This window comes from Lygodium microphyllum, chromosome 4 (genome assembly GCF_053477565.2).
Source record: "Lygodium microphyllum isolate KBCC chromosome 4, Lygodium_microphyllum_v1.1.10, whole genome shotgun sequence".
Lineage (NCBI taxonomy): Eukaryota > Viridiplantae > Streptophyta > Polypodiopsida > Schizaeales > Lygodiaceae > Lygodium > Lygodium microphyllum.
In genome coordinates this window covers 101574690-101601907 of record NC_141138.1, presented here as the reverse complement: position 1 = coordinate 101601907, position 27218 = coordinate 101574690, and the positions used below count along the sequence as shown (strand labels likewise).

At 40.2% G+C, this 27218-nt stretch overlaps 1 protein-coding gene across 4 annotated transcripts in view; it reads right to left on the bottom strand.

Moving 5' to 3' along the window:
* Positions 1-10316: 10316 nt before the first annotated feature.
* The window catches only part of LOC148037394 (protein FIP1-like), an 80622-nt gene continuing 63720 nt past the window's right edge, over positions 10317-27218 (bottom strand). For 2 of the 4 annotated variants that reach the window (XM_087676301.1, XM_087676302.1), the window contains exons 13-15: positions 11362-11454; positions 11138-11200; positions 10317-11013 (exon numbers count right to left, since the gene is read on the bottom strand). In XM_087676301.1, coding sequence (XP_087532427.1) covers positions 10915-11013; positions 11138-11200; positions 11362-11454 — 255 coding nt within the window. In that variant the 3' untranslated portion in view covers positions 10317-10914. Of the gene's footprint in view, positions 11014-11137; positions 11201-11361; positions 11468-27218 lie in introns of those variants that run through there. The other 2 variants (XM_087676303.1, XR_015690645.1) reach the window with 2 other exon arrangements.

Genomic DNA, 27218 nt, shown 5'->3' with positions numbered 1-27218 from the left:
GCGAGATGCATTGAGGGCGCTAGACACACAGGCCTCTCTGGATGAGTTTACAGGACAGTTGGCTGAGATAATACACACTTCAGCAGCCTACGCTTTCCCGCACACTACACCATCAGATAAACCTCCACGAGGTAATGCCCCACAGAATGGCTGGTATGATGATGAGTGCAAAGAGACACGAGCATGTTTTCAGCGAGAGGTGGCACTTGGCATATGTACACATAAGCATGCTCGAACACTCTTTAGACAATTGGTACGCAAAAAGAAGCGAGAATACCTGAGCAGACTAGAAACAGAAATGTATTCCATGTTCTTGGGACAGGACAGCAAGAGAGCATGGAAAAAGATGCATGAGAACGAGCCACCCTTACAGATTACTAGACCGGATGATTGGCATGGATATGCTTGCACACTCTATGATGTTCCTGGCCAAGAGCCTATGCCACTCCCCTCAACCTCAATACCAACCAATTGCAAATTTTTCACAAAAAAAAAAGTGAGGACTGCCATATGGAAACTAAAAAATGGGAAAGCCCAAGATGATGGTTTAGTAATAGCTGAACACTTCATGCATGCTTGTGATATCTTGGCACCAACGTTGGCTTACATCTTTAATAGGGCAATTTGTGAGGGATTTCCAACCTGTTGGTCAAACCATATTATTGTGCCGCTCTTTAAGAGTGGAGACCCCGCGCTACCTAGTAACTATGGAACTATCATGATTGGACACATGCTGGCCAAAATATATGGCTCTATCGTGGAACAAGCATTGAGTGAATGGGCCGAGATGCATGGCATGAGATCAAAAGGCTAGGATGGCTTCAGGAGGGGATATACAACTCTAGACCATATCTTTACATTGAGGGCAATCATCGAAGAAGGCAAGGCATTCAAGAAAAATATCTACTGATGTTTTGTGGACTTTCATAAGGCCTTTGACACAGTGCCACGTGCTAGACTTATGAGAAGAATGCAAAACATTGATGTGCTTGTAGAGATACAATGGAGTATTTATGCCTTGTATGAGACAATGACGAGCAGAGTACAAACACCTGAGGGCATCTCAGATATAGTCAATAGCACCATTGGGGTGAAACAAGGCTGTCCACTTTCACCGACACTATTTGGGTTGTACATAGATGAAATTTCAAAATATGTGGACTGAACTGGTGGAGCCGGAACCAGCCTCATTGGAGTGTTGATACCATTACTACTTTATGCCAACGATATTGTACTTATATTTGACTCACCTAAGGGACTAAATAGACACTTGGATGCATTGTCAGCTTTTTGCAGAGATAGAGATCTTAAGGTGAACCTTGGGAAAACTAAAGTTATGGTATTTAACACTTCAGCTACTTGGGTGACAAGAGCTGAGCACCAGTTTACTTTTGATAGAGAGCCAGTGGAGATGGTTAGGCAGTATGTCTATTTGGGGGTCACATTGAAGGGACCACAGTTCTCTTGGAGAGAGACATCAGAGGCTCGTTTGGAAAAAGCATATGCAACCTTAGGTGCATTGGAGAGGCAATGTGCTCACATACAATTTCATGAGCTGCGCACCAAATTGTGGCTTTTTGACACCCTGGTTACACCCACACTCCTATATGGGGCAACTATTTGGGGTTCAAGTCTCTTTCACACAAGGAGACAGCCTTTGGGGGACCAGGATGGACCAGAGAAGGAATATTATGATGGGTGGGAACATATGGAAAACCCACTGGTCATGATGATCTCACGTATGATACGAGCAAAGAGCTCGACCCCACATGAGATTATTAGAGCTGAGTTGGGAGCATCACCCATGGTGGTTGAGGTCTTGGTCCAGGCAATGACTTTCATACATAGACTATGGGAGCTCCCCCAAGATAGATACCCACGGCTAGCCCTGGCCTCTTCTAGACAACTAGCAGCATATGGTGACAGACATTGTTGGTATGCTCAGATGAGTACATGGATGAGTCTACATGGGCTGCAGATTGACAGACTACCCCCCTTTGCTATAGCCTGGATTGCCCTACACTTGATCTAAGTCGATCAGAGCTAAACCATGTGATCAGAGCAGACATATTGAAGTTAGATAAGAAGAAGACCTGGATCCGACCCCCCTCCCCCCATGGCACGAGGATGGCACACTACCAGACCCACTTCCTTCAGGTATCTGAGGATGGTTTCATCACCCGACCCAATTACATGGACACACAGCTGCCTCATGGACTATGCACAGTTATTGGTCAGATCCGCACCTCATCCCACCACCTAAGGATTGAGACAGGTAGATGGGAGGGTATACAGACAGAGGAATGCATATGCCCACTATACGACAAAGAGCCAGAGACACAGGAACACTACATCTGCCGATGCACTGTATATTATGATATACGAGGTAGATACCACTGTCTGTTTCAAGAGGGTTTTGGACCCGTGAGACGGATCATGCAGTTTGAGGATTAGAGATCCTTGGGATTCTTCCTCTTGGAGCTCCAGAGGCGCAGAGCAACAACCCTACAGAGTAGAAGGTCCCCCATAGCTTGGCTCACATAGACAAAGAGCAGTCACTGACTTTTTCACTGATACACGACAGAGTATGGCAGATACCACTACTACTGCCACACAGCCTATAGGAGTATATCATCATTGGACCTCATCTTCTGTAGGTGTCCCTCTGGATAGAGCAATGGCACTTATCCAGTCTAGGCCCCCACGTCCACCCGGACGAAGGCCTAGATTTCCACACCACAGACAAATTAAAGCCATCATTGAGCGCCACAAGAGACAAATGCCGAGACGCCTCAGCCATGCAGAGATACACCTCCTTAGAGGACAAACATCTCGTTGATGGAGAGTTTTCCTTTTTCTACTTTCACTTTTAGATCATTGACATGTTTCCCTTTTATAGGACACTATTTGATTTTTTCAGTCTTATAGGCATGTTTTTCATCTTTTCTCGTTCTAGATGAGAAACACACCATCATTGTATGTACTGTTTGGTCTCATAGGCCACATTGGCCTTTTAGAGACGTTAATACTCTCTCTCTCTCTCTCTCTCTCTCTCTCTCTCTCTCTCTCTCTCTCTCTCTCTCTCTCTCTCTCTCTCTCTCTCTCTCTCTCTCTCTCTCTCTCTCTCTCTCTCTCTCTCTCTCTCTCTCTCTCTCTCTCTCTCTCTCTCTCTCTCTCTCTCTCTCTCTCTCTCTCTCTCTCTCTCTCTCGTAGGACAATGGGATGTTTCTCAATCATCAGTAAAGATTCATAAACACCAAACTTTAATATTTCAAACCACAAACTCAACAAGCATTGTAAATGCATCTTAAACATATATATTTCTTCTATAAATCATGAAGAGTAAGATTATTTTGCAAGTAAATGTGTTCAAATATCTCCTTTAATGGCATTATTAGTTCCAAATATTACAATCGCAACAATTGAGATCTATTACTCTTACCCATAGATTTGTAAAATGATAATAAGATGATGCATTTGTTGAGAGAGTCTAGTATGATCTTCCATTGGTTGTGATGGAGTATCATCAATTGATGAAACAAGGTGATGCAATCACAAGAGCTTGCCTTCATGACTTGTTATGATGAGAAAGGGGTAGTTAGACTCTATAGTGTATATAGTAGGATTGTTTAAGAAGCAAGAAAGTAGTGGAATGAATCTCAAGTGTCAATTTTGTGGCTCCTTTTGAGCCTAATAGGCATTTAAGCATATGGCCATACCTTAAATCTAATTGGGATAGGGATACAACATGAATCTAATAAAAAAATGTTGGTGGTTAGTTTGATTAATCATTTAGAGATGCACTCCATGAGCTAGATGTCTAGGTGTACACATTTGAGTGGTCGATGTGCTTGTGATATAACTAGTTTTCTGTGTGTGTGTGTGTGTGTGTGTGTGTGTGTGTGTGTGTGTGTGTGTGTGTGTGTGTGTGTGTGTGTGTGTGTGTGTGTGTGTGTGTGTGTGTGTGTGTGTGTGTGTGTGTGTGTGTGTGTGTGTGTGTGTGTGTGTGTGTGTGTGTGTGTGTGTGTGTGTGTGTGTGTGTGTGTGTGTGTGTGTGTGTGTGTGTGTGTGTGTGTGTGTGTGTGTGTGTGTGTGTGTGTGTGTGTGTGTGTGCGTGCGTGCGCATGCGCGCACACACAACTACATATGCATATTGTGGTATAAAAGTTTGTACTTTTATATGCAAGTCACTTATGCTACAAGTGTCTATATATGTGATAAATACACCCCATCTTTACATCCTATCAATTCCAATTTTTCTAATATATTTGGTTAAACAACACTATTTTAGAACAACATTACCAATGACCACCTTTTTCTCCTTCACCAACTATGTAAAAATATATGTGTGCATGTATGTACAAGCCTATGAAACCAATATATGTACACTAAAAAGTGTATGCATGAAATCAAGTTTTCCTAATTACTAGCTTGACAAACTCTAAGACCTCGCTTAAAGGGCTCAAACTCAATGATATGGTAGTAGCATTGTATCTATTTGAACCATGGTGACACAATATCCTTAATAGATGGTTGATGGTATGAATTTTAAGAAAAGCACTAGAATGAAGTTATATAGCCATTAATGTTAACTCTTTGGATGTATGGTACAATGACATGATTACACTGTAATGGATGATACAATGATCATCATCCATTTATGGCACATTTAAAATTCATTTATGTTATGATATAAAATAATAATAGCAATAGTAAATTTAAATACATGTTTGCATAAGAACATTTGATGTGTGAAATTCTGGCATATCTAGAAAAATAGCCATGTTATTCAAAGCGCCTTTAGGTACATCTCTCCTCTGCTATATAGATGACAATACTTGCCAAAAAGTATCTAGTTTATAAATAAGTGTGAGATAGATGGGTACTATATTATAGCACACATACACATACACACATATGTTTTTTTCATTATGACACCCTTTCATGTTGTGATTAGTTTTACAAATTGTATTAAAACTATTTTCCCACTTTAGCCTCCTCTATGCACAAATCCTCCATAGTTGGCATTCAAATCTAGCACTAGTAACATATTCTTCTATGCCTTATGGGCACTCATTTTCCCTATGGTTGTTTCTAACATTGCAGTGCTTTGTAGCTCCACTCACCTATTGTTCCTTTTAAAATAGTTATTACCAAAGCTTGCAATTGTAACATATAAAAATCTCACCCCGCCCTCTCAAGTTCTAAGCACCATGAAGTAGGCAACCCCCTTGCCTTTTTTTTTTTAGGGCATAGAGATTGACCAAAGAGGTAGAGAAGAAGGACTTGATTGAAAGATAGTAAGCTTAAAAGGTGGCCACTTAACTCAAGTTAACGAGGGGTAATTTTCAAAGAATAATCACTCTACCATGTTATCATTGTAATGGCATATGCCCTAACCATCAATCCTAACAGACTCTAGCCCATAGCCTACCTTGCAAAAAACATAGCTCCAACTTTTCTTTCAATCAAGTTGTTAAGGATAGCTGTCCTTGCTTGTTTTTGCTTGCCCTCGATGCACAGGCTAGGGTATCACAACACGTCCTCCATCACAATTCCCTTCACTTTCTCCATGACTACAACATAGACATCTTATCACTTTTCTCTTCACTACACTTGAAGGGCTTGTCTCATCCTCTCCTTCACTTCCATGTTCATGGGACTTACATTACTTGCCTTGTCCTACTCATTGTTTGTTTTCTCTTCACTTTCTTTTTTTGACTCATCTTCCTTCTCATAGCATGACTCTTCAATGCTTCACTGGTCACTTCATTTTTTCAAAACACATTGCCTCAATGATGTCTTCACATATTGCTCAACAAGAGCACTTGGGCTCGATCCATCCTTGTCTCTAAGCATTCAACCCACAACTACTTCAACCCCATGCATGCTTCTTTCCAGCCATTCAACCCACAGTTGCTTCAACCACATCCATGTTTTTTTTCTTGTGGGAAAGAAAATTTTACTATTGTTCAATCATCACAGCTTGGATCCATTTTGATACCTTGGTCTCTATATCTGCTTGGGCCATGGCAATCATTTTCTAACTCTTCTCACTTTTTGTTTCTCTCCAATAGTTGACTCAAGTCCATTTTCAAAAGACACCACTGGTCATCTTTCCATGCATTCCAAGACTTCAACAAACTCTTCTTTCCTTCATAGAGATCTTTTACCTTTTCCTCCTCAATATGCACCCAATGAATCTTCAAAGTTTCCACAACATGGGTAACTCAAGCATTGCCATGAGATGTTTCATACCATGTATTTGATGCATAGTCCATTTTCATTTTAGCGTGGCAGTTCCTATCCAAGCTAGTTCTTTGCAAGAGGCACTTAGACCATCTTATTCTAGCTTCATGAGTCACAAGAGTTAGGGTTTGTAGCAATTTCCCAAGATCAATACAAAGAGACTTGAATCCAACATACAAAGAGACCAACCACAATCCTAGATTGCCCTATGGGCAAATAGAAAATTACGATATTGACCCCCTCGGCCTTCACTAACCTACAATCAAGGTAAGGTTAGCTAGGCCGGTGGGATATACTCCCTCAATGTTATCACGATAGGTGGCCTTTCTAGCATTGGGCCGATTCCATCGGTACTGTTGTTGGCCCTCCTATAACTACTACAATAACCCATCCACATCCTACCATCAAGACTCCCTTCACATCTTGAAAGAGGCTATGTATCATGTTTCATAGGAGCTATTATCATCATGCCTCCTACTCCTTTCATGGCTTATCCTTCTGATTCTATATGATGCAAGCATGCTTGAAGCAAAAGAGAACTATGGTTACACCTCCTTTGACACAAGTCTGGGCGCAGGATTGAAAGAATCAAGTAGGGCAATGATAAGAGAGAAGAGAAGATCCAAGTAAAATAAACTAAGTGACAATAGAAGGCGGTTGAATATTGATTATTGATTCTCAAACATACACATGTATTTATCTAGTTGCAGCACCTCTTGAGATAATAAGGTGGGATGGCTCTTCAAGGCTATTGTGATTTATTTACACCAAGACCCCTCCATCCCAAGCACAATGGCTAAGAAATTATTAAATTGTGTTGATTAAAGTGGCTATGGATTTGCTTTCTTTTTGGTGTTATGAAAAGATCATGCAAAAGGAAAGAAGTATTATAGGCCAAGCCTCTAACAATAGAAACTATAGACTTAAGATTCTCTAGGAACGCGGGTAGCTCTTTCCGATGAACGCAAATATGGTTAAGGGACATCTCCAAGGAAAACCTCACGACCTAGTGGTCAGGATGGCAATAAAGAAGCTAACATTTATCACTCTGCCGCTAATTACTGAGTAACATTCATCAATATACCACTAATTACATGCAGAGATTATCACGAGTGATTAATGAGTACATTCCATCATCTCTAAAGTATCGTGCACGCGAGGTATAATATAACAAAATGACGGCTTGAGCGGTGCATGTGGGAGATTATTAGTACTAGCCTTCATCTCCATGGACAATAATCATGTTGAGGTGGAACCATGGAAATTGTCTTCCTTCGATGGAAACAGGAGAATATCAATTTGCGTTGAGGGTGCTTCTTTGTGTTCTTGAGGGCTGTATTCTGATTCAACCCGGCTTAGCTCGTTATATGGGTTGAAGCCTGCATATCGGTAGAACTCTCTCTCTCTCTCTCTCTCTCTCTCTCTCTCCTGCTGATGCGGAGGAGAAACATCCATCAGCACTCGCAGATGCTGCTACTCTCTCGTGATTGTCCACGGGCCACCGTATCGACATTAACAGTAATTGTTCATAGTTTCAAGCTTACATGTTTCCATGCACATGCACAAATATATGAGAGGAGAGGCAAGGGTACAATCATTTTAACGACTGGGTGGTCTCAAGCTTGTTCCCTCGTCCTCAAAGGGACATCTCTGTCTCTGTTTCTGCTCCATCTAGCTCTATGAAAACAATATATATAATAAGCACCAATTCTTCAAAAAAAAAAAAAAACCCACCATTCCTATCCCTCCATTGAAACAAAAGAAAATTTTCCACCCTGCACATCCCTCCATTTTTTATTGCTTTGCACCCCTGCTACTTGCTAAAAATAACCGATGCTATTCTAGAGTTGGGAGAATACTAACATAGGCCCCCCCCATCACAAACAGGGCAACCGATGAGCAAGTTATCAATCGACCTATACACTCAACAAGCCCCCCAAAGGTTTAGAGTTGCCCCATGCCCAAGTATATCAACTTGCGAGTGTACTTTGACTGTCACTATATAGCAATTAATGTTCTCCCTCTACTTTCTTGATTTCCTTGTAAATTAAAATCAATCTCGAGAGACCAAGTGAGATTAAAAAACACAGAAGGCCTCAAACAAAAAACTATAATCTCTAGACCTACTACCTTTTCAAGCTTCATTCAACTTGCCAAACCCTGTGCTTCTACCAAGGAAACAAGTATCATTCCACTGCATCTAGGCTTAGGGGGTTTCGTACTTTCTTTAAAGAACTTTACTTGATGCTCAACTTGCAATTCAAGCTATGACTTGTGATCAAGCAGCGTATTTGGGTTGTTTTCGGCGGGGCGGGTGGGGACCGCACGCAACACCATGACAGGTGAAGAAACCCCATGAGCTAATTGGAAGATTCCTTACTATTTAAAGAAAGTTCAACTTTTAAGTTGAAAAAGGTCAACTCACATACCCTCTTCCAATGCCTAAGTAAAGATATTCTGTGCTCCCCATTAATGTGCACGATTTGAGTCCCACTCAAGATAACTAGTCTCTCTATGGTATAATTGAATATAGATAGCTGATTCGGCCTAATGCACCATTCAAGTCTTATACTAAGACTACAAGATTACCCTACGTTTACTAGCTATGTTCTCTTTTACATATGAGTGTACCCATTTATCTCCTTTCTCATGCACATGCATTGAAGGTTGGTGAATGGCAACTGCACGCATGCAAGGTCTTCCGCTGATGAAATGCAGGCATGCCAATATGATTATTCTCAACACCCATGCAATGAACAATGAAGTCATACTAGATGATGACAACATGGAGGTTGATAATGATCATGCACTATAGGATCTACTTCGGTTTTTGTTTGATGAGCATAGGGAGAGAAGAGCTGGAGGTAAAATGCTTCATGTGAGTTGTTGAAACTTTGTGTAACACTGCCTACAAGCACAATCTGAAAGTCATTCTTCTTATGTCAGTCTCTTGTTGCTCTCACCCTCACATCTATTCACAAACAACTATTGCTTCAATTTGTGCTGTTCTGATCATCATATCATAGAAAACTCCTAGATGCATGCTATTCCCTCCCAAATTTTGAAGTCAAAGCTAGTTCAATCAACTTCTAAAATCAACCATGAGACTTACCCAAAATGCACAACCATGGGACTTTACCCAAAAATAATGCTTCCAATGTTGGTCATGGGGCTTCAAAACACCACCTTGGTTTCTCATGAACAATAACCCTCAACATTTAGCATAATAAGCTCAAAATGAGATTCGCTTTCTTCAAAGGCCTCATATTAATCATATAAATCATATACAACATACCTACTATAAGCAAGTGCCTGTTGACAATTGTCCTCAGAAGTAATAGTGAAACGCACTGTCTAGCAAACTTGCTTCTTTTTCTAAAAAAAACTCCCCACCATACTCCTTTTGTGGAATTAACCAAACTATCCCTCACGTTTGGTCAAAACCCATATATCCCACTTCATTATTGCCAAAATTCCCAATATGCCTCTCACAATTTGCCAAATTCACAATATGCCTCCCATCCACAATATGCCTCTCACTTCATCATATTCTGCAAGCTTTACAAGGATAATTGCTAATGATGCTTCCAGGTTGGGCGTCTTATCTCAGGAAAATAGAAAAATTGCTATTGGCATTGTATACCTATGAGATGAAAGAGCCCATGATTCATGAAGACAAATACCATTATTGTTGAGCTCTTTGTGATAATTTTGGTCTTGAGGATAGAGAATCCTTGGTATAGAAAAGAATGGACTAGTGAATTTCTGAGTGGGTTTGACCGGAAAGATGCAAGGGTGTTTGCGTATGCTCAAAATTTAAGGGGTATTTCGCTAATTTCCACAAAAATTAAGGAGCTTTCTTTTAAATTCTTTTCATTTTCACTTGCCATGGCCTCAATCGACCCATGAAATCTGCAATCCGGGCCAGATACAGAGCCATGTCTGACTGCTAGTCGAAAGGAAATTCCAAGAACTTAGTCCACAACTGTAATCCTTTGCTGTGACAACAGTAAGAAAAGGGTGTTAATTTGTCACGTTTTTCTTTAAGAAGTCCTTCAAACCTGAGAGAGTGACAATGACTGTAACGATTGAATTTGTAGTTTTCCTTGGAAACAAAGCCTGTAGAATGTAGCCAACAAAATGGCAATACATCTTTGCTATTGGTCATAGTTGATGAAAAGTAAGGGACCAATGGACATGAGAACAATGAAGTTTCGATAAATCTTCTGGTCTAAGAAAGAATCGCCTGAAGGATGTATGAGACCCTTTTCAATTTTGTATCCAGGGTCCATACTTTGATTGAGCCTAAAGAAGTATTTGTATATCTCCCTTGTGAGAGGATCACGCCCAAAATGGGTTTAAACTTTACATATCTTCAAAATTTCTTTTGTTGCGAGTACTTTCCGGCAAGCACATGAAGCCTGATTTGCTAAAAATTTGAGTGTAAATGGTGCATGTGGACCCTGGATCTCCTGACACATAAGAACTTTTTGTCTGTTCATCAGTCAGGACTTGGAGGGGTCCTTATGTAACATATTTTCATGTGTCATCTGTAAGTTTGAAAGAGCTACATCAACAACCCAGACAATGGGAAACTTTGTGGAGCAATTGCTTCAACACAACTACTAACAGACCTCTATTCTCTACTGGCAAAAGTTTCATGTTTTAGTGTCCAGTTGACTCTGTATTTGCATGCCTAAGACTGGCCACTCTTTTGTGGAGTTCTGCATTGGACACCCGCTCTGCTTCAAGGGCCAACTCAAGCTGCACAATCCAAACAAACTCATGTCGAGATGCAGAAACCATGCACACACTCATGTGGCTCGTGGTTTAATCCTTATCAAGAGAATATGATATTGGTGTGAACAAAGCATGCGTGGCAACTCACCTTGGCAGTGCGAGCACTCCACTCCCCCAGCATTGCTCGTAGCCTTTCATTCTCTTCCAAATACTGGAGATCCACAGAAAATTTTGACAACACTAGTCAGTCAACTTCAGAATCAATAAATTTCTCATGTGTGCATGTCTTTAACCTGCTATGAAAGAATCATGCAACTTCCAAAGACAGATTTGAATGCTGCATTCTTAGGACAAGAGAACAGAAATTGTTACTCTATCATTGATTGACCGTATTTGGATCACATTTGAATCACGCTCAGCAATCAATCCTCTTGCCAGGCGTAGCTCAGATTGTAGCTGGTCTCTCTGCATCATTAAGCTGCAGTTTTATGGAAGCTTGCTAAAACACTAGAGCTATCACCTCACACTCTTCTTGTATTTTCACTGTATATATTAAAATAGTATTATATTCAAATGCTGAAATATGAAAGTGATGTCACTTCAAGGTATACATGTACACTAAGACCTATGGAATGAAAGAGTACAAACTTTCAATTGTAACTTCTGCAAACATATTTCCTCCACTAATAACCCTCACAACAGCTATAAAGTAGACACTGCCCGCCCTTTTTTTTCCTAAAAATACTTTAGCCATTATTCCCCAATGTTGAACATCCCTTTTCAGAAAACATTCCCCAAATTCAGAAATTCAAGCTGTCTGAGGCGATTTGGGTAAGATTCTTCCCAGTGTAGCAAGTTCCCCAAATTTTAAATCTGAATAGAAAAATTAACTCCTTGTGGTAATACTGGAAGCCTAGAAATTGTTGCTATAGTGCCAATGTATGTCTACCTCTCAAATCAGAGGCACTGAGGAGCATCGTATGTGTTAATAAACACCAAAACAAGGGAATGCCATATATATATATATATATATATATATATATACTATCATCATAAATACATTAGCACTTTTGGCTAAATGAATAATGACATCACCAAACAGATACATCAATGAAATTATCAACCATTAAAGAATACAACAGTACCATGTGCTGACAACATAAGTTTGAAGGCCTAACCACCATAGAACATCTGAACAGTTACAAAGATCCATCGGCATCTGCTCAGCATCCAAGTCCCTTTGTTCCACATTCATTGTTGAAAATTGTAGGGATGCCACATACAATCATGAAAGCATCTGTTAAAGCTTTGGCATCACATTGTTTCATGTTGTTATGCCAAAGCTTTTTATGTATATCATATTCATGTACAATCTTTGGCACGACAACGTTGTGGACACATGTATAGAGTTCAACATAACGACATTGTGGAAATAATTGTATAAGACCTGTCAAAATATGCCGCAAGTTCTCTCCAAACTCTGCATGGAAAGGAGATGATCACTTTGAACAAGTACTAGAAACTCAACCAAAAAATTCTTCCACTTCAAAGAAAAGAAATTCTCTCTGCCTGAGACCAACTGGCAGCACGCCTTCCAAACATGCCACCCTATAAGGCTCCCAACAAGCTTCCAAGTCCCTGTTGACATATGCCAGGCTCCAGACCTCTGTCTAAACCAATCATTGCAACCACAACCTAACCTCAACAATGAATATAGTGTCATGCATCTCAGCCTTGTAGTGCAGGTGGCACCCTGTGCCCTGGCTGAGGCACTTCCAGAAGGCATCTCTGAAAGGCATTGTAATGCTATGCTCCACTCATTGTTTGTTCCTAATGGACACCCAATCATCATCATCCTGTGTCAAAATATAACTACATGCCTTAAGTACATAGGAGAGGAAAATAATGAAAAAAATAGAGAGAGCGGAAGCCTGCCATTACCACTCCAGCTCATCTAGGGTCTGTGCTCTCAAATCTCCAACTACCACTCATGGAGCTCTTGCCAAGCTATATGCAGGTCCAGACACCAGGTGTTCAATCTAAACCCTACCACCCTGATCCTTGTCTCAAAGCCAACCTTTGCTGCTCTCTCTCCAGAATCAGCCTGCCATCTTCCTAAGCTATCAAGAATGTGCCTTGGAGTTGTTCTTCAATTTTTGGGCAGGAAGGAGACGGTTTCTTTTTTTTTCTTTTTTTTTTTTGGGTGGGGTTGGTGGGGATGGAAGGGCCTCAAAGGATAAGTCAGCCACCAGGATAAGGACTCTTGTAGGCCATCACAATATCCCAAACTGCCCATTTCATACATTACCCTTGCTCAGAGTACCATTACATTGGGGATCCCAATACAGAAAACCCTAACGTCTAGCCCAATCTTGGGTTGTCTAGCACAATACTTTTGGGCATCGTGTACATTGTGCCAAGTCCCTCTTGAGGGTCCACTTCCCCTCCTAACACTTTTGCCATGCTCTCAAGGCCTCTTCCCAGCAAATATTGCCCTACTTCTCAATAAGCTGCGCCATCACCACCATCCCTATAATACTTGCACACCGACATGTACGCCGCCTCCTCCTATAGATGAGTTGAAGGTCCAACACTATTGTGGATCCAGAGCTGCATCTAGGCCTAGAAGCATGCTAGTGTGATCCAAGAGGGTGGTGCCTTCAAGCTAGTACATAGACTACCCTAAGAGCAGCAGCAATCCCCGAATAAGACCTGTCCAAACACTCCATGAGGTATCTGCCCAGCCACCTGTGGCCCATGAGAACTGGATAGATACCTCCATCCTGAAAACACCTCATTCCTCCAAGCATCTAGAGCACCCGCAACTCCTATTGCTCAGCCTCTGCAAGGCAACCTAGAAGTCAAAGCCCTGGTCCTCGAAAGTCCGTAGGTTGTTGAATATGCCTTTAACAGCAGTCATCGAGCTAGCACTAAAGACCAAAATGTAGTTGTCCCTCCAAATCCCCTAATTGCATAGCCATAGATAATGATGAAACGTCCCCCTAGGTTCTGACTTGCACATGAGACACAACACAAGCCATACCCACGGCCAAGAACCAAAGGAAGGACATCAAACTCACCTCCCAGCCATAGAGAGAAATGGGCTCACCCTCCAGCCTAGCAGCTGGCCGCATGTCACATCATGACTACAATCAAGCACAAGCAAAGAACTAAAGGAAGGACATTGGAACTCTATGGCTGGGATCTGACTTGCACACAAGACGACACGTCCCACAAGCCATACCCACGGCAAAGAACCAAAGGAAGGACATCAGACTCACCTCCTAGCCATAGAATGAAATGGGCTGACCCTGAAGCCTGGTAGCTAGCAACATGTCGCATTATGACTACACCCAAGAGCAAGCATCCCATACAACTAGCCCACAGCATCCCAAGTGTATAGAGGCATCGGCTGCCCTAACCCTAAAGTACCCCTACTACATTTGTACTATAGCACTTTAAGAACCATTATGACCAATGCTACTAACGCTCATCCGAATGTCTAAGGATGCAACACTCCCCCCTTATGAATGATTGTTATCCTTAGCAATATCCTCACAGATGAAATTGGGAAGATGACCCTTCAACAACATACCTCCTGCCAAGTTGCCTCCTCCTCCAAGCGATTCTTCCACTTTGACTAAAGGCTCAAGACAACCAATCCAATGGGATCAGTTTGTCTTACAAAGCAACACCCTCCAATTGCAAGGCTTCCTCAATCAAGAGTTGTTCTTTCAAATGTCTTGTGTAGAACATTAGGAGAACTCAAGAGTCAAACCTCCCAAGGTAAATCTGACTCATAAGTCACACTACTTATCTTCTACTTGCTGGTAGTTATTGATCCGGAGTCCTTGCGACTTGAGGTAAACCCACATGTCCTCTTGGAGCTTTGGAGAAGTATGATTCTAGTTCGCATAAAACTAGCATAGTTCTAGGTTGTTTTAGTACTTTGCAATTGTCAACATCACTTGCATATCGTGTAAAAAGTTAGCAAACAAACTACATTTTTGCTCCCTTAAGCTCAACAACAAAATCGGTTGTTTTGGTTGATAACAATACATCAACATAAACATGCTACACCCAATAGCCGAATGCTTAGCATTGTTATGAGCAAACTCAATTTGTGGAAGATAACACTTTCAATCAAATGGTCTACAGAGACATACACATATCTCCATGGTTTGTTTTGTCCTCTTGGTCTGTTGTCAGTTTGAAGATGCTCCGAGGACGATACAGACAATAATATCTCCAACTTTCAGAAAACCCTTTGCTAGGAATGCTCAATAAACTTAGGATCACGATCACTGACTATTTCTTCGAGCAAATCATAAAGTTTATATAAATGCTCATCAAAGAGACTGGCCAACTTATGGCTTCTAACAATCATCTATGTAGGAATGAGCCAAGCCCTCTTCACCAATCAATCAACCACAACATAGATTGTTTGATATGGAGCTTGTATGTGTGACTAGTAGGCTATGGCAGATGGAATTCAATGGAGGCGAGAGAGAGAGTACTCTTATTAAGTACATAATCTGAAAAGATTGATCAATTGATAAGTCAAATGCAAGTACAACTGACAGGGCTTGAATACATAGGTTGAGGTATCCACCTACACCTTTAACTTTGATTTAATGCTAAGTGGTGTAAAAGGTGTTCATACCTAGGCACACACTTTTACACACAATAATGTGTGTTCACACACAAGGATAAATAAAACTAAAAAACCCCCCTTCAGGTCATGGGTGACTAAACACGTTACATGAAACATTGAGAAAGGAGAATGGAAAGATCTTGCCTCGGAGAGCCACTATTTATTCATGTACAATGATTCTAGAAAAGGAGATACATAATGAGAGATATATAAGATGAGGATGGTTATGACATGGTCTACTGACAAAATTAGGGGCTTGAAGTAGAACATAGTTCAAAGGTGTGTGTGCATGGCTCATAGGCTAATCAAAGTTGGCATAACCCAAAGATACTACGTTAGACATTAGAAGGACATGCATGACACCAACACAAGAACTAGGGATGAAGATGGCTTTCTACTAAGAGAATCTTCTTAGCACAACAAAGGATGGCTTTATAGTCTACTAAGAGGATCTTCTTAACACAACAAAGGATGGCTTTATAGTCCCTCCAAGATATATGGACAGCCACCAATCCCATGGAGTTAAATGTGCTATTGGCCAACTTCATACCTCTTCACACCAGCTAGAGTTTGAGACTGAAATATATAGATCTATCCCCCCAAAGGAGTAAAGCAGCACATTTTCAAAATATTTCTGTTGGAGCCAGAGATAGAAGAGCACTATATTTCTCAATGCCCAAAATACTACGAGATTCAGGGCCGATTTCATTATGTATTCAGAGATGGATTTGGGTCACTGTCGAGGATCATAGACTATACAGACCAATAAAGCCTGAGCCTCTTCTCCTTGAGATACAATAGCTTAGAGAGACATTATTCCAAAACCGTTTTTCTAACTCCTTACTTGGGAAATCATCATTTGAAAGGCCATAAGATCATTGTGTTGACCTAGTGTCTAGTAGTACACCTCCAAACAAGCCACCCTACCCACCAATAAGAAACAATGAGTCAAGTTAATGAGTTGTTGAGAAATAAGTTAGCCCAATCCATCACTCTTTTTCTCACTTGTACTCCTTATGCAAAAAGGGGATGATTCATGGCAAATGTGCATTGATTGTCACACCTTGAACAAGGAGGCCATTAAAGAATAGATTTCCTATACTAAGGACTGATGATATCCTTGATCAATTAGAGGGAAGTGCAATCTTTAACATGATGGAATTTAAAAGTAGGTATCATCAAATACATAGAAGGCCAAAAAGTGTGCACAAGTCATCTTTGAGGACTACTTTTGGGTTATATGAGTTCTTGATCATGTCATTTGGCTTACAAGTGGTACATTCTTTGATGACATCATAGTCCACTCAAAGAAATAAACGAAATATTGGATGTATTTGACTGCCTTGTTTGAGGAACTCAAAAAACACAAGCTACTTATTAATGCAAAAAAGAGTAAATTTCTCATGTCAAACATTCACTTCATAGGGTATGTTGTCTCAAAAGATGGTGTTAGAATGGATCCTACAAAAGTGAAAGCAATACACAACTGGCTCATTGGAAAACCTTGTATGATGTCATAGCTTTTGGGGGCTATATTCCTACTATGAAGGTTCATACGCCACCTTGCTGAAATTGCTTCATCCCTTTATGCATTGTAGAATCAAGGAGTTCCATTCACATGGGCTAATAAGAAAATTACAACATTCAATAAGTTGAAAGAAAAGCTTACTTCAAAACAAGTGTTGATCTTGACAAGTCTCCAAAAAAGCTTTCATTGTTCAATGTGATACATATGGGAACAATAATGGTGTACTTCTAATCCAAGGAGGCCACGTTGTAGCATATGAGAGTAGAATTATACAAGGTTGTTGAGAAAACTTTGTAGGTTTATGAGGAGGAGTTGCTTGATGTAATCCATGCTTTCTCCACTTGGATACTATAACCATTCTTCCTCCTCATATAGGGTGGTAAATAACCTGATTAAGCACTAATTACGACAAGCATAAAATTCACGTAAACTAAAAATGCACTCTTTACCGCTCTTATCTTGGACATTGGACACCCTATTAACCCCAAAATTGGCACCCCTTGCGGTATTTCTTTATCTTATATTGCAAATAGAATGAGTACAACTAAGATCCTCTAACCTCCTCCATTAATCCAAGTGCCTCTTGCTATCAAAACTGACCAGCAAGCCTCCAAATAAATTTGCCCCTTGGTTTGCTTAGGGATTGGTCTTCACCCTGCTCCTTGAAAGACAAATTCAACACCAAATCTAATATTTGCTACCTGGTCTCTTGAATCTCCTTAAAATTCCTCATTTTTTACTGCTGCAATTCAAGTCCTAGGCTCTTAATTCTCAACACCCATCCCGAGGCGATTGTCAAAACCCTAATTTTTTATGTAAATTAGGGTTTACAGTAGAGATTGACTGAAATATCTTCCTCTCATGGCTCAAACTGCTGGAAAATGCTAAGATAACTTTAGAGATGAATGGGGGATAAGAGAGAATGTTGTACATTTTCCCATACATTGCATACATTACTAGCAACATTTTTCCTCATGACTAACACTATACAGAGCATTTGCATGACCAGTATTAATACCATTAATACCATGAGTCCCAAACACAATGGGTGCATATATGCATTGCAAAACTTGCCACTTTGTAACCCAACATCATGCCAACATTGTTATATATGGGATTATACATATTACCAGCCATACCCGGATAAATTGGGCCTTACACACCATGCATTGATTGTTGCATACCATAGGGAGTAGTGCCATACATCCTCGTATGTGGTCCCTAACCCACCTAGCATGGAAACTAGTGCCGCCACCACAGTACCGTGGCTGCCCCATCATTGCATGCATGGCCTATTGCCCAAAAAGCATTGGATTAGCACTTCCAAGTTGGCCTTGCATATGCATCAATTGCCTCATTGGCATCATTTGCTTATGCTCACTATCCACATTTGGAACATCATGCTACTGTATTGGCTCTTCCTTCGGTGCATCTTGCTATCCCGAAGTATAGAAGATGACTTTTTCTTCTTGCCCTTGCTGTCCTTCTTCAAAGCATTGAAAAATCGGGTGAATTGAGAATCCTTTGCCAATTCAGGAAAGATATTTGCCGTGGTTTTCATCCGATTATTAAACCGGTTATCAAATTTCTCTTGCTCTTGTTGTTGATCATCAGCCTCATTATCCCTTAAAGGCCTTGCAACTTGCCCAATACTAACATTTTTAGCTATTGTCCATGGTCTGAGCCTTGTCAAAGGTCAAGCATTGCATTTCTTTTATTCCCTTGTGAATGTTCATACTGAGAGGCATCAGCACCGCTTGAGTCCATCTCACTATATGAAGACATATTGGTGTTATTTCTCACTTGAGAGCAAAAATCAGCACTAATACAAAGCTTTGGCTTGCAATCAGGTGCCTCGGGCCCACCAAATCAAGGGATTGAGTAGTATCCCAGCAATGGAACCTTGTTACCAACCTTCCTCTTTGGATAGGGTGGTAAATAATGTCACAAGAACGTGAAATTTTGAGATGCTTTAATCTTGCTGATGACATTTAATTAAGTTATTAATCAAATGTGCAAGGTTGTTAGAACATCATGGCAATTATTTCATGGTAACACGTCAAGGATCCCGAGAATACAGTAGGTGCTAAAGAAAAAAGTTATAATAAGTTATGTCTAACAGGTACAAGATGGTACCTTGTGTCAAATTTGAGCCTAGACTAATTTATTAGCCACTAATATCATTGGAACACTAAAATAATTATTTAATTAATTTTTAAAATTAATATTCTAAAAATTAATTTAATAAGCTAGGTAATGCTGAAAAATGAGATTAGAATATTGCCACTTGGCAAAACTTAGCCATGCAAGCGGGGAAAACGTTTTTAGGGACTGATGGAGTCTATTTTAGCAATTGTGAGAGAGAAAAAGATGGTTAGAGAGCAAAGAGGGACTGATGGTTATTTGAGCAGGGCAATAGCAGTTTTTTAGTATTTCTCACAATGAAACTCTGAATTTTCTCTCTACAGCATTCTCTCTCATTCCCCAACCATTTCTCAAGTTATCTCAGCATTCTCCAATAGTTTGAGCCACCAAAGAAAGAGATTTCGGTCAATCATTGCAAAAATTAGAATTCGATAGTCGCCTCGAGATACATGCTTGGAATTGAGGGCCTAGAACTTGAATTCCAGCCACTGAAATTGAGGAATTTCTCAAAGATTCAAGAGGCCAACCAATCCCCACGCAAACCAAGGGGCAAATTGGTTTGGAGGCTTGCTAGTCAGTTTTGACAATAAGAGGCACTTGGATTAGCAGAGGAGGTCAAAGAATCTCTGTTATACTCCATCCATTTGCAATAAAAGTTAAAGAAATACCACGAGGGGAATCAATTTTGGGGCCGGCAAGCTGTCCAATGTCCAAGATTGTTTGGTAAAGTATGCATTTTCAGTTTGTGTAAATTTTACGCAAGCTATAGCTCAAATTGAGCCTTGGCCATTGCCGGAATATCATCAATTTTCTCAAATTGGTGGTGTAAGGCACCTAATTAAAGGTTAGAACCTTTGTTCTAGTATTGAAATTATATTCAACGGAGCATTACAGCAAGAATGTCTTTAGATAGCGAGATGGGATCAAGCAAGGATGATGCCTCTCAATCTGAAAATTCACACAAGTGTTGGTAAAAATGCAATGCGTGATCTTAGACAAGGTACACAACATGGACAACAAGTTGATAATGTTGGTTTAGAACAAAATATGGGTCTTCTAGGTCTCTTAAAGCTGATGATCAACAAGAGGAAGAGGAATTTCATGACAAGCTTAAAGATCAATTGAGGACAATAGCTGAAATGTTTATGCAATTGGCAAATGATCCTCAATTTATGCGCTTTTTGAACCCTTAAAGGAGGGCACCAAAGGCAATAAGAGGAAAATTTTCTTCAAGAGCTTCGGGACAACAAGATGCACCGAAGGAAGAGCCAATACAGTAGCATGATGTTCTAAATGTGGGTAGTGAGCATAAGCAAATGGTGCCAGTGGGACAATTGATGCATATGCAAGGCTAACTTGGAAGTGCCAATACAATATTTTTTGGACCGCAAAGCATGCACATAATGATGGAACATGCATAACCCCATCTATAGCAATGTTGGCATGATGCTGGGGCACTAAGTGACAAGCTTGGTAATACATATATGCATCCCACTATGTTTGGGACTCATGGTATTAATATTGGTCATGCAAATGCTCTATATAGTGTTGGTCATGAGAAAAAATGTTACTAGTAATGCATGTAACGTATGGAAAAACATGTCTTGGTATCGCTCATAGTATACAAATTCCCATGCACAGTCACATTGCAATGGTCCAAAGTATACACACAAGAATATTTTCTAATGCATCCAATACTCCTAGCATATCAGGTACACATGAGGGGCTGGTCAACTAGATGCATCGTTGCAGATTAGTTAAGTTGGACTTACAGCAATGTAAAGGTATAAAGCATCGCAATGCTTAAGGGGAAGAAAGGCCTACAACCTAGTGGAGGTTTCGAGGCAAGTAAAGTTAGAGGTTAAGTTTCTATATGCTTCTTGGTGAAGCTTCAGCATTGTTTCACCAATAGATGCAAAGTAGATGGAAGAGGATGACTTACCAAATTGTACTCACTTATTGCAACTTTACCGAGATGCCTTTCAATTAGAGCCAAGGTTCAACAAAGTAGGGGTCTGAAGTATTGTCTGATGCTCAAGGGGAAGGTAGTACTTTCACTCCACCAGTTGTGGACAGCTCTCGTATATAGTGCATCTTGGATGTATTTAGCATGCATCCAAGGTACTCTACTAAAGGTAAGTCTGCCATATCAAGTCTCAATGTACTAGTCACTGTGAGATGTATGCATATGAGTATGAGCTTCACCTGGGCACCGAAACTATACTTTTGCATCAATTTATGATCAATTGAGTATGAGTTTTTGCATCGGGCTTGAGATCAAATTTCGATCAGTTTGAGCTTAGTTTTTGATCAGTTTGAGAACCATTTATGGCTACTTTTGAGATCAGTTTTGCATCACTTTTTGCATCGATTACTGATCAGTTTGTGATCAGTTTGGAGTCACATTTGCAGCACTTTGTGATCAATCCTCAGATCAGCAAACGATCAGTTTATGATCAGATTATGCTCGGTTTTCAATGGTTTACAGCTGATCCAATGGACAGCAGCATGTTACTGAATGTCATTGATAGTTTCAGCCATGGTTTATGCTGAGAATATCCTTTACTATAGTTTTGAAGCCAGAACAGTTGAGAAATATGAGTTATGGATCTATCCAATAGGTTTCTAGCGACAATTTTGGACACCGGTCTAAAAGTCAATAACTGCTCAAGGATACTTGGAAGACAAATTGGCTGGTAAAATTAATTTTCTCAACATAGAATAATTATTACATTGATTTTTAGAATTAATATTCTGAAAACTAATTTGATAAGATGGATAATGGGATTAGAAGGCTCCCACTTAGCAAAACTTGGCCATGCAAGTGGGAAAAACGTTTTTAGGGGTTGGTGGAGTCTGTTTCAGCCATGTGAGAGAGGAGGCAATAGGAGAGCAAGAAGAGGCTATTGATGAAATTTGCAGCCACCAAGGATCAGTCTTACAACATGTGGCACCAGTTTGGAGCCCTCAGGAGTAGGTGACAGCAGCCCAAGGTCCTTTTGGTGCAGATGACAGCATATAGGATGGGGCAACGATCTTTCTAGTGGTCCTAAGCTGTGGATGACAACTTCCATGGCTGTTTGATCAGGGCAGCCTCGCAATGAAACTCTAAAATTTCTCTCTCTACAACATTCTCTCTCATTCCTCAACCATTTCTCAAGTTATCACAACATTTTCCAATAGTCAAAGGAAGAGATTTCAATCAATCTCCGTTGTAGACCTTAATTTACAGCAAAAATTAGGATTTAACAGCTGCCTTGACATGCGTGCTTAGAATTGAGAGCCTAGGACTTGAATTCTAGCAACTGAAATTGAGGAACTTCAAGGAGATTCAAGAGGCCAGCCAACCAATATCAGATTTGGAGCTAGATTTGTCTTTCAAAGAGCAAGGTGAAGGCCAATCCCCAAGCAAACTAAGGGGCAAATTGGTTTGGAGGCTTGCTGGTCAGTTTTCACAACAAGAGACATTTGGATTAGTGAAGGAGGTCAAAGAATCTCTATTGTACTTCATCCATTTGCAATAAAAGTTTTAAAAATACCACGTGGGGTGCCAATTTTAGAACTAGTAAGCTATCCAATGTCCAAGATTGTATGGTAAAGTATGCATTTTCAGTTTATGTGAATTTTATGCTGCTTGTAATTAGTGTTGAATCAGATTATTTACCACCCTATCCGAGAAGGAGGCTTGGTTTCAAATAACCTAATTAAGCACTATTTACAACAATCTTAAAATTCACATAACCTAAAAATGTACACTTTACCACTTTAATCTTGGACATTGGACATCTTATTGCTCCTAAAATTAGCACCCTTTGCAGTATTTCTTTATCTTATATTGCAAATGGAAGGAGTACAACAGAGATCCTCTAACCTCCTCCGCTAATGCAAGTGCCTCTTGTTGTCAAAACTGACTAGCAAACCTCCAAACCAATTTGCCCCTTGATTTACTTGGAGATGGCCTTCACCCTGCTCCTTGAAAGACAAATTCAATTCCAAATCTAATATTGGTTGACTCGCATCTTGAATCTCGCTAAACTTCCTCAATTTGAAATGAGGGAATTCAAGTCCCAAGCCCTCAATTCTAAGCAAGTATCCCAAGGCGGATGTCAAAAATCCTAATTTCTATTGTAAATTAGGGTTTAGAATGAAGATTGACTGAAATCTCTTCCTCTGATAACTCAAACTGCTAGACAATGCTGAGATAAAACTGCTAGACAATGCTGAGATAACTTGAGAGATGACTAGGGGATAAGAGAGAATGCTATAGAGAGAGAAATTTCAGAGTTTCATGGCAAGAAACACTAAAAATCTACTGCTGCCCTGCTCAAATAGCCATGGAAGCTATCGCCTACATCTTAAGACCACCAAAAAAGACTGCTACCACCTCCTGTATACTGTCACTTGTACCAAAAGGACCTTAGGCTGCTATCATCTACTCCTACAGAGCTCCAAATTGTTGTCACATGCTATAGGACTGATCTCTATGGCTGCAAACCACATCAATAGCCTCTCCTTGCTCTATAACAACCTCCTCCTCTCTCACAATGGCTAGAAATAGGCTTCCACTAGCCCCTCAAAATATTTTTTCCACTAGCATAGGCATGTTTTGCCAAGTGGAAACCTTTTAGCCCCATTTTTCAGCATTATGCGACTTATTAAATTAATTTTCAGAATATTAATTTTAAAAAATAATTTAATAAATATTCCAGTGCTCAAAAAATTAATTTCACCAACCAATAAATAAATTGGCTAGGCCAATTTGCTTTCCAAATATAACTAAGCAATTATTAGCCCTTAGACCTACATTAATTAATTAATTAATGCCTAGTCTCTAATGTCGCCACTGACATTAGTGGCCAATAAATTGGGGTAGGCCAAAATTTGACACCGGATACCACCTAGAACCTATCAGGCATAACTTATTACAACTTTTTCCTTTGACACCCATTGCATCCTCGGGGTCCTTGGCATGTTACCATGAAATAACTGTCATATGCATCACATATGCTAAACAACCTTGCACATTTGATTAATAACTTAATCAATGTTATTAGCAAGATTAAAGAATCTTAAAATTTCACGTCCCGATGACAAAAACACTACCTACAAGGGGCTGATTTTGTTATACAAACAGATCATCCAACTCCATTATATTTTCTTACTCAAACTAAGTTGTCCAAGAAGCATATGCAATGGAACAACTTCTTATCCATGTTTCACATTCAAATAGTGCACCTAGAAAGCAAAAAAAAAAGTTATAGCTGAGAAAACTTTGTAGGTTTATGTTTCATATTCAAATAGTGCACCTAGAAAGCAAAAAGAATGTTATAGCTGAGAAAACTTTGTAGGTTTATAAGGACTTTCTTGCTGTAATCCATGCTCTCTCCACTTGGAGACACTACCTATTAGGGGATGATTTTGTTGTATAGGCAAATCATCAAGCTTTATGATACATTCTATGGGTATTATCAATTGTAATCTACATAGACAGAAAATGATGTTAGCATAATGAGTGTAAAGATTTAGGTAAATCATGACAATATGACTTTGAAAAAAATGCTACTAATTAAAACACATATACTAAAGTACCCTTAAAAGTAAATCATCAAAAAATTGAATGAGCGGATGCAAATATGACTTGGCCTATGGTCCCATGTCAATCTCATAGCACAACTTGGCATACACTAAAAGGTCGATAGATAGGTTACCATAGAAAGAGGAGTCCACTTCATTCTCAAAAAAGTTTTCTACGACAGCCTCATGCAATGGATCAACTTCTTATCCATGTTTCACTTTCAAATACATCACAGGCTACATGAGATGAAGACACACAATGCAAAGGTACTACAAACCGACTGACTAAAACATTGGGCATTGTCCATAGAATTGGTAGATTCTAACAAGGCCTTGATCCTCCTCATGATCTACTAATCACATTGATGCATTTGCAGCCTATCTAGCAATCGCCTCTATGTTGCTTTTGTAATCATCTAGCGGCCCCTTTTGCAATAGAGCAACCTGTCTTTTTAGGATACGTAACTTGGGACTCCTCTTACAAAAGTTTCCCCACATCACCCCATTAATAGCCTGGCTTTAAAAAATGGTCAAACAGCTGGAATACCAGATGAAACACTGCCACACTTATCCTCGAGGCTTACACACCCTTATCCTGCCATTGTGATCAATTTGCCTGCATGATCCTATTAATCATCATTGCCAGCCACACGGTTCTCCCACCATATCACCTTGTCTCAATCACGATAGTCCAAATATGGGCACTATCCAAGTGCATCACATAAGTAAACTCACCATTATGTACTCTGTTTGTCTTGACACTATAAGTAAATTGTCTCACCATGTACTCCACTTGCAAAATCTTTGCTATGCCTCTTACTTGAGTGAAGAAAGCCCAAAAATATCTAAAGAACTCAACTTTCGACAATTTTAAAATTGAAGAGCCTGAACCAACAACATGAAGTAGATGGCATTTCCTGAGGTTAGAGCATGCATGATGCTGCTCAAATCCCATGAGTCCAAGCTCAAAAGAAGTAGCAGTTCTGCAAACAAACTTCTGGTGGTGAGGCTATCTATGCTGCTTGCCTGGCATGCAGTTCACATGAGGTGTTGGTATGTGCATCCAGATAATTCATAACCTTCGCTGCAAGGTCATGAACTTATAAAGCCCGCCCTCTTGTAGACCTTTTTAGAGAGGCTCTCATGTGTCCTCATCCTGGACTCTTACCATTCTATATCTAATCACACCATACTATCATCAACCTTTGGCATCATCTCACTGTTGTCGTCGTTACTACTACTGCATTTGGCAGCCGACCTTCATCCATTCTTTTGGAACAGCCATCTCCATCATCTGGAGATGACACTTGTTGCTGTACTGCTAACCCTGGAGAAGCCAGCACCCTGCTGTGATCTCTCTTCCTACTGCAACCACTTGAGACAACCTTTCTGAAGACTGCAATGTCATCAAACACAGCTGTTGCTGCCTTGGTGTTGCTTCCCTAGAGATCTTCCTGTGGTTGCTTCTCAGTTCACATCATCTTCATCTTCTCTAACCAAGCTGTGCTTTGGTCTCCCTTGCCTCAGAGTGCCAACTTGCTCTAAAGCTGCTCCATATTGTTGATGTGATCCCTCATGGTGGAAGACTCAAAAATGGAAACCATTGCAACTATATCGCCAAAGTGATCAGATGAGAGAGAATACAAAATTCATAGAGAGCCTCTAAATTGGTAAATAAGACATGGCTTGCACATTCGTCTGGCCCAACAAATCAACCCTACACACGGAAGCACCATCATCAAGTAATGGCATAGGACGGGGAATAGTACTGGTGATTAAAACCAGTATATCATGTATGTGGTCTTCACTTCCAAAAAAGAATAGTTGCCACCATCCAACTTTTGGGTCTCTAGTAGGTTTGGGAGACCATAAATGTGCACTCCTAAGGCAAGAAGAGGAAAGAGATGTACCACTCATGCCCATAGTTGATGGACAGGAAGAAGAGATAGAAGAAGCTTCAGAGACATACTAAAACCACTGCTAAAGACACAGTAAATATCTTCTCCAATTCTCCAAATGCAAGGATGCTGAGCAGCTACATGTGCTTCTCAACTAAAATGCAAATGTTCCAGGCTGCTACATGTGGCTGTCCAAGACATAGCAGTTACCAAATCCACCGCAGCTGGAAACACCTGCAAAATGAAACAGTAGCAACCAAAAACACAGACTGAAACAAGCTGTCATGACCAGAGAAAGCAATCTAGTCTCAAAACAGGTCACCTCCGAGGCAGGCAATAGTAGCCTCAAAACAGGTTACCTTAAGGGCAGGCAAAGTGATTGCAGGCTGAAATGCAGCTATGGCTACACAAAAACGCAGGTATACAGCAT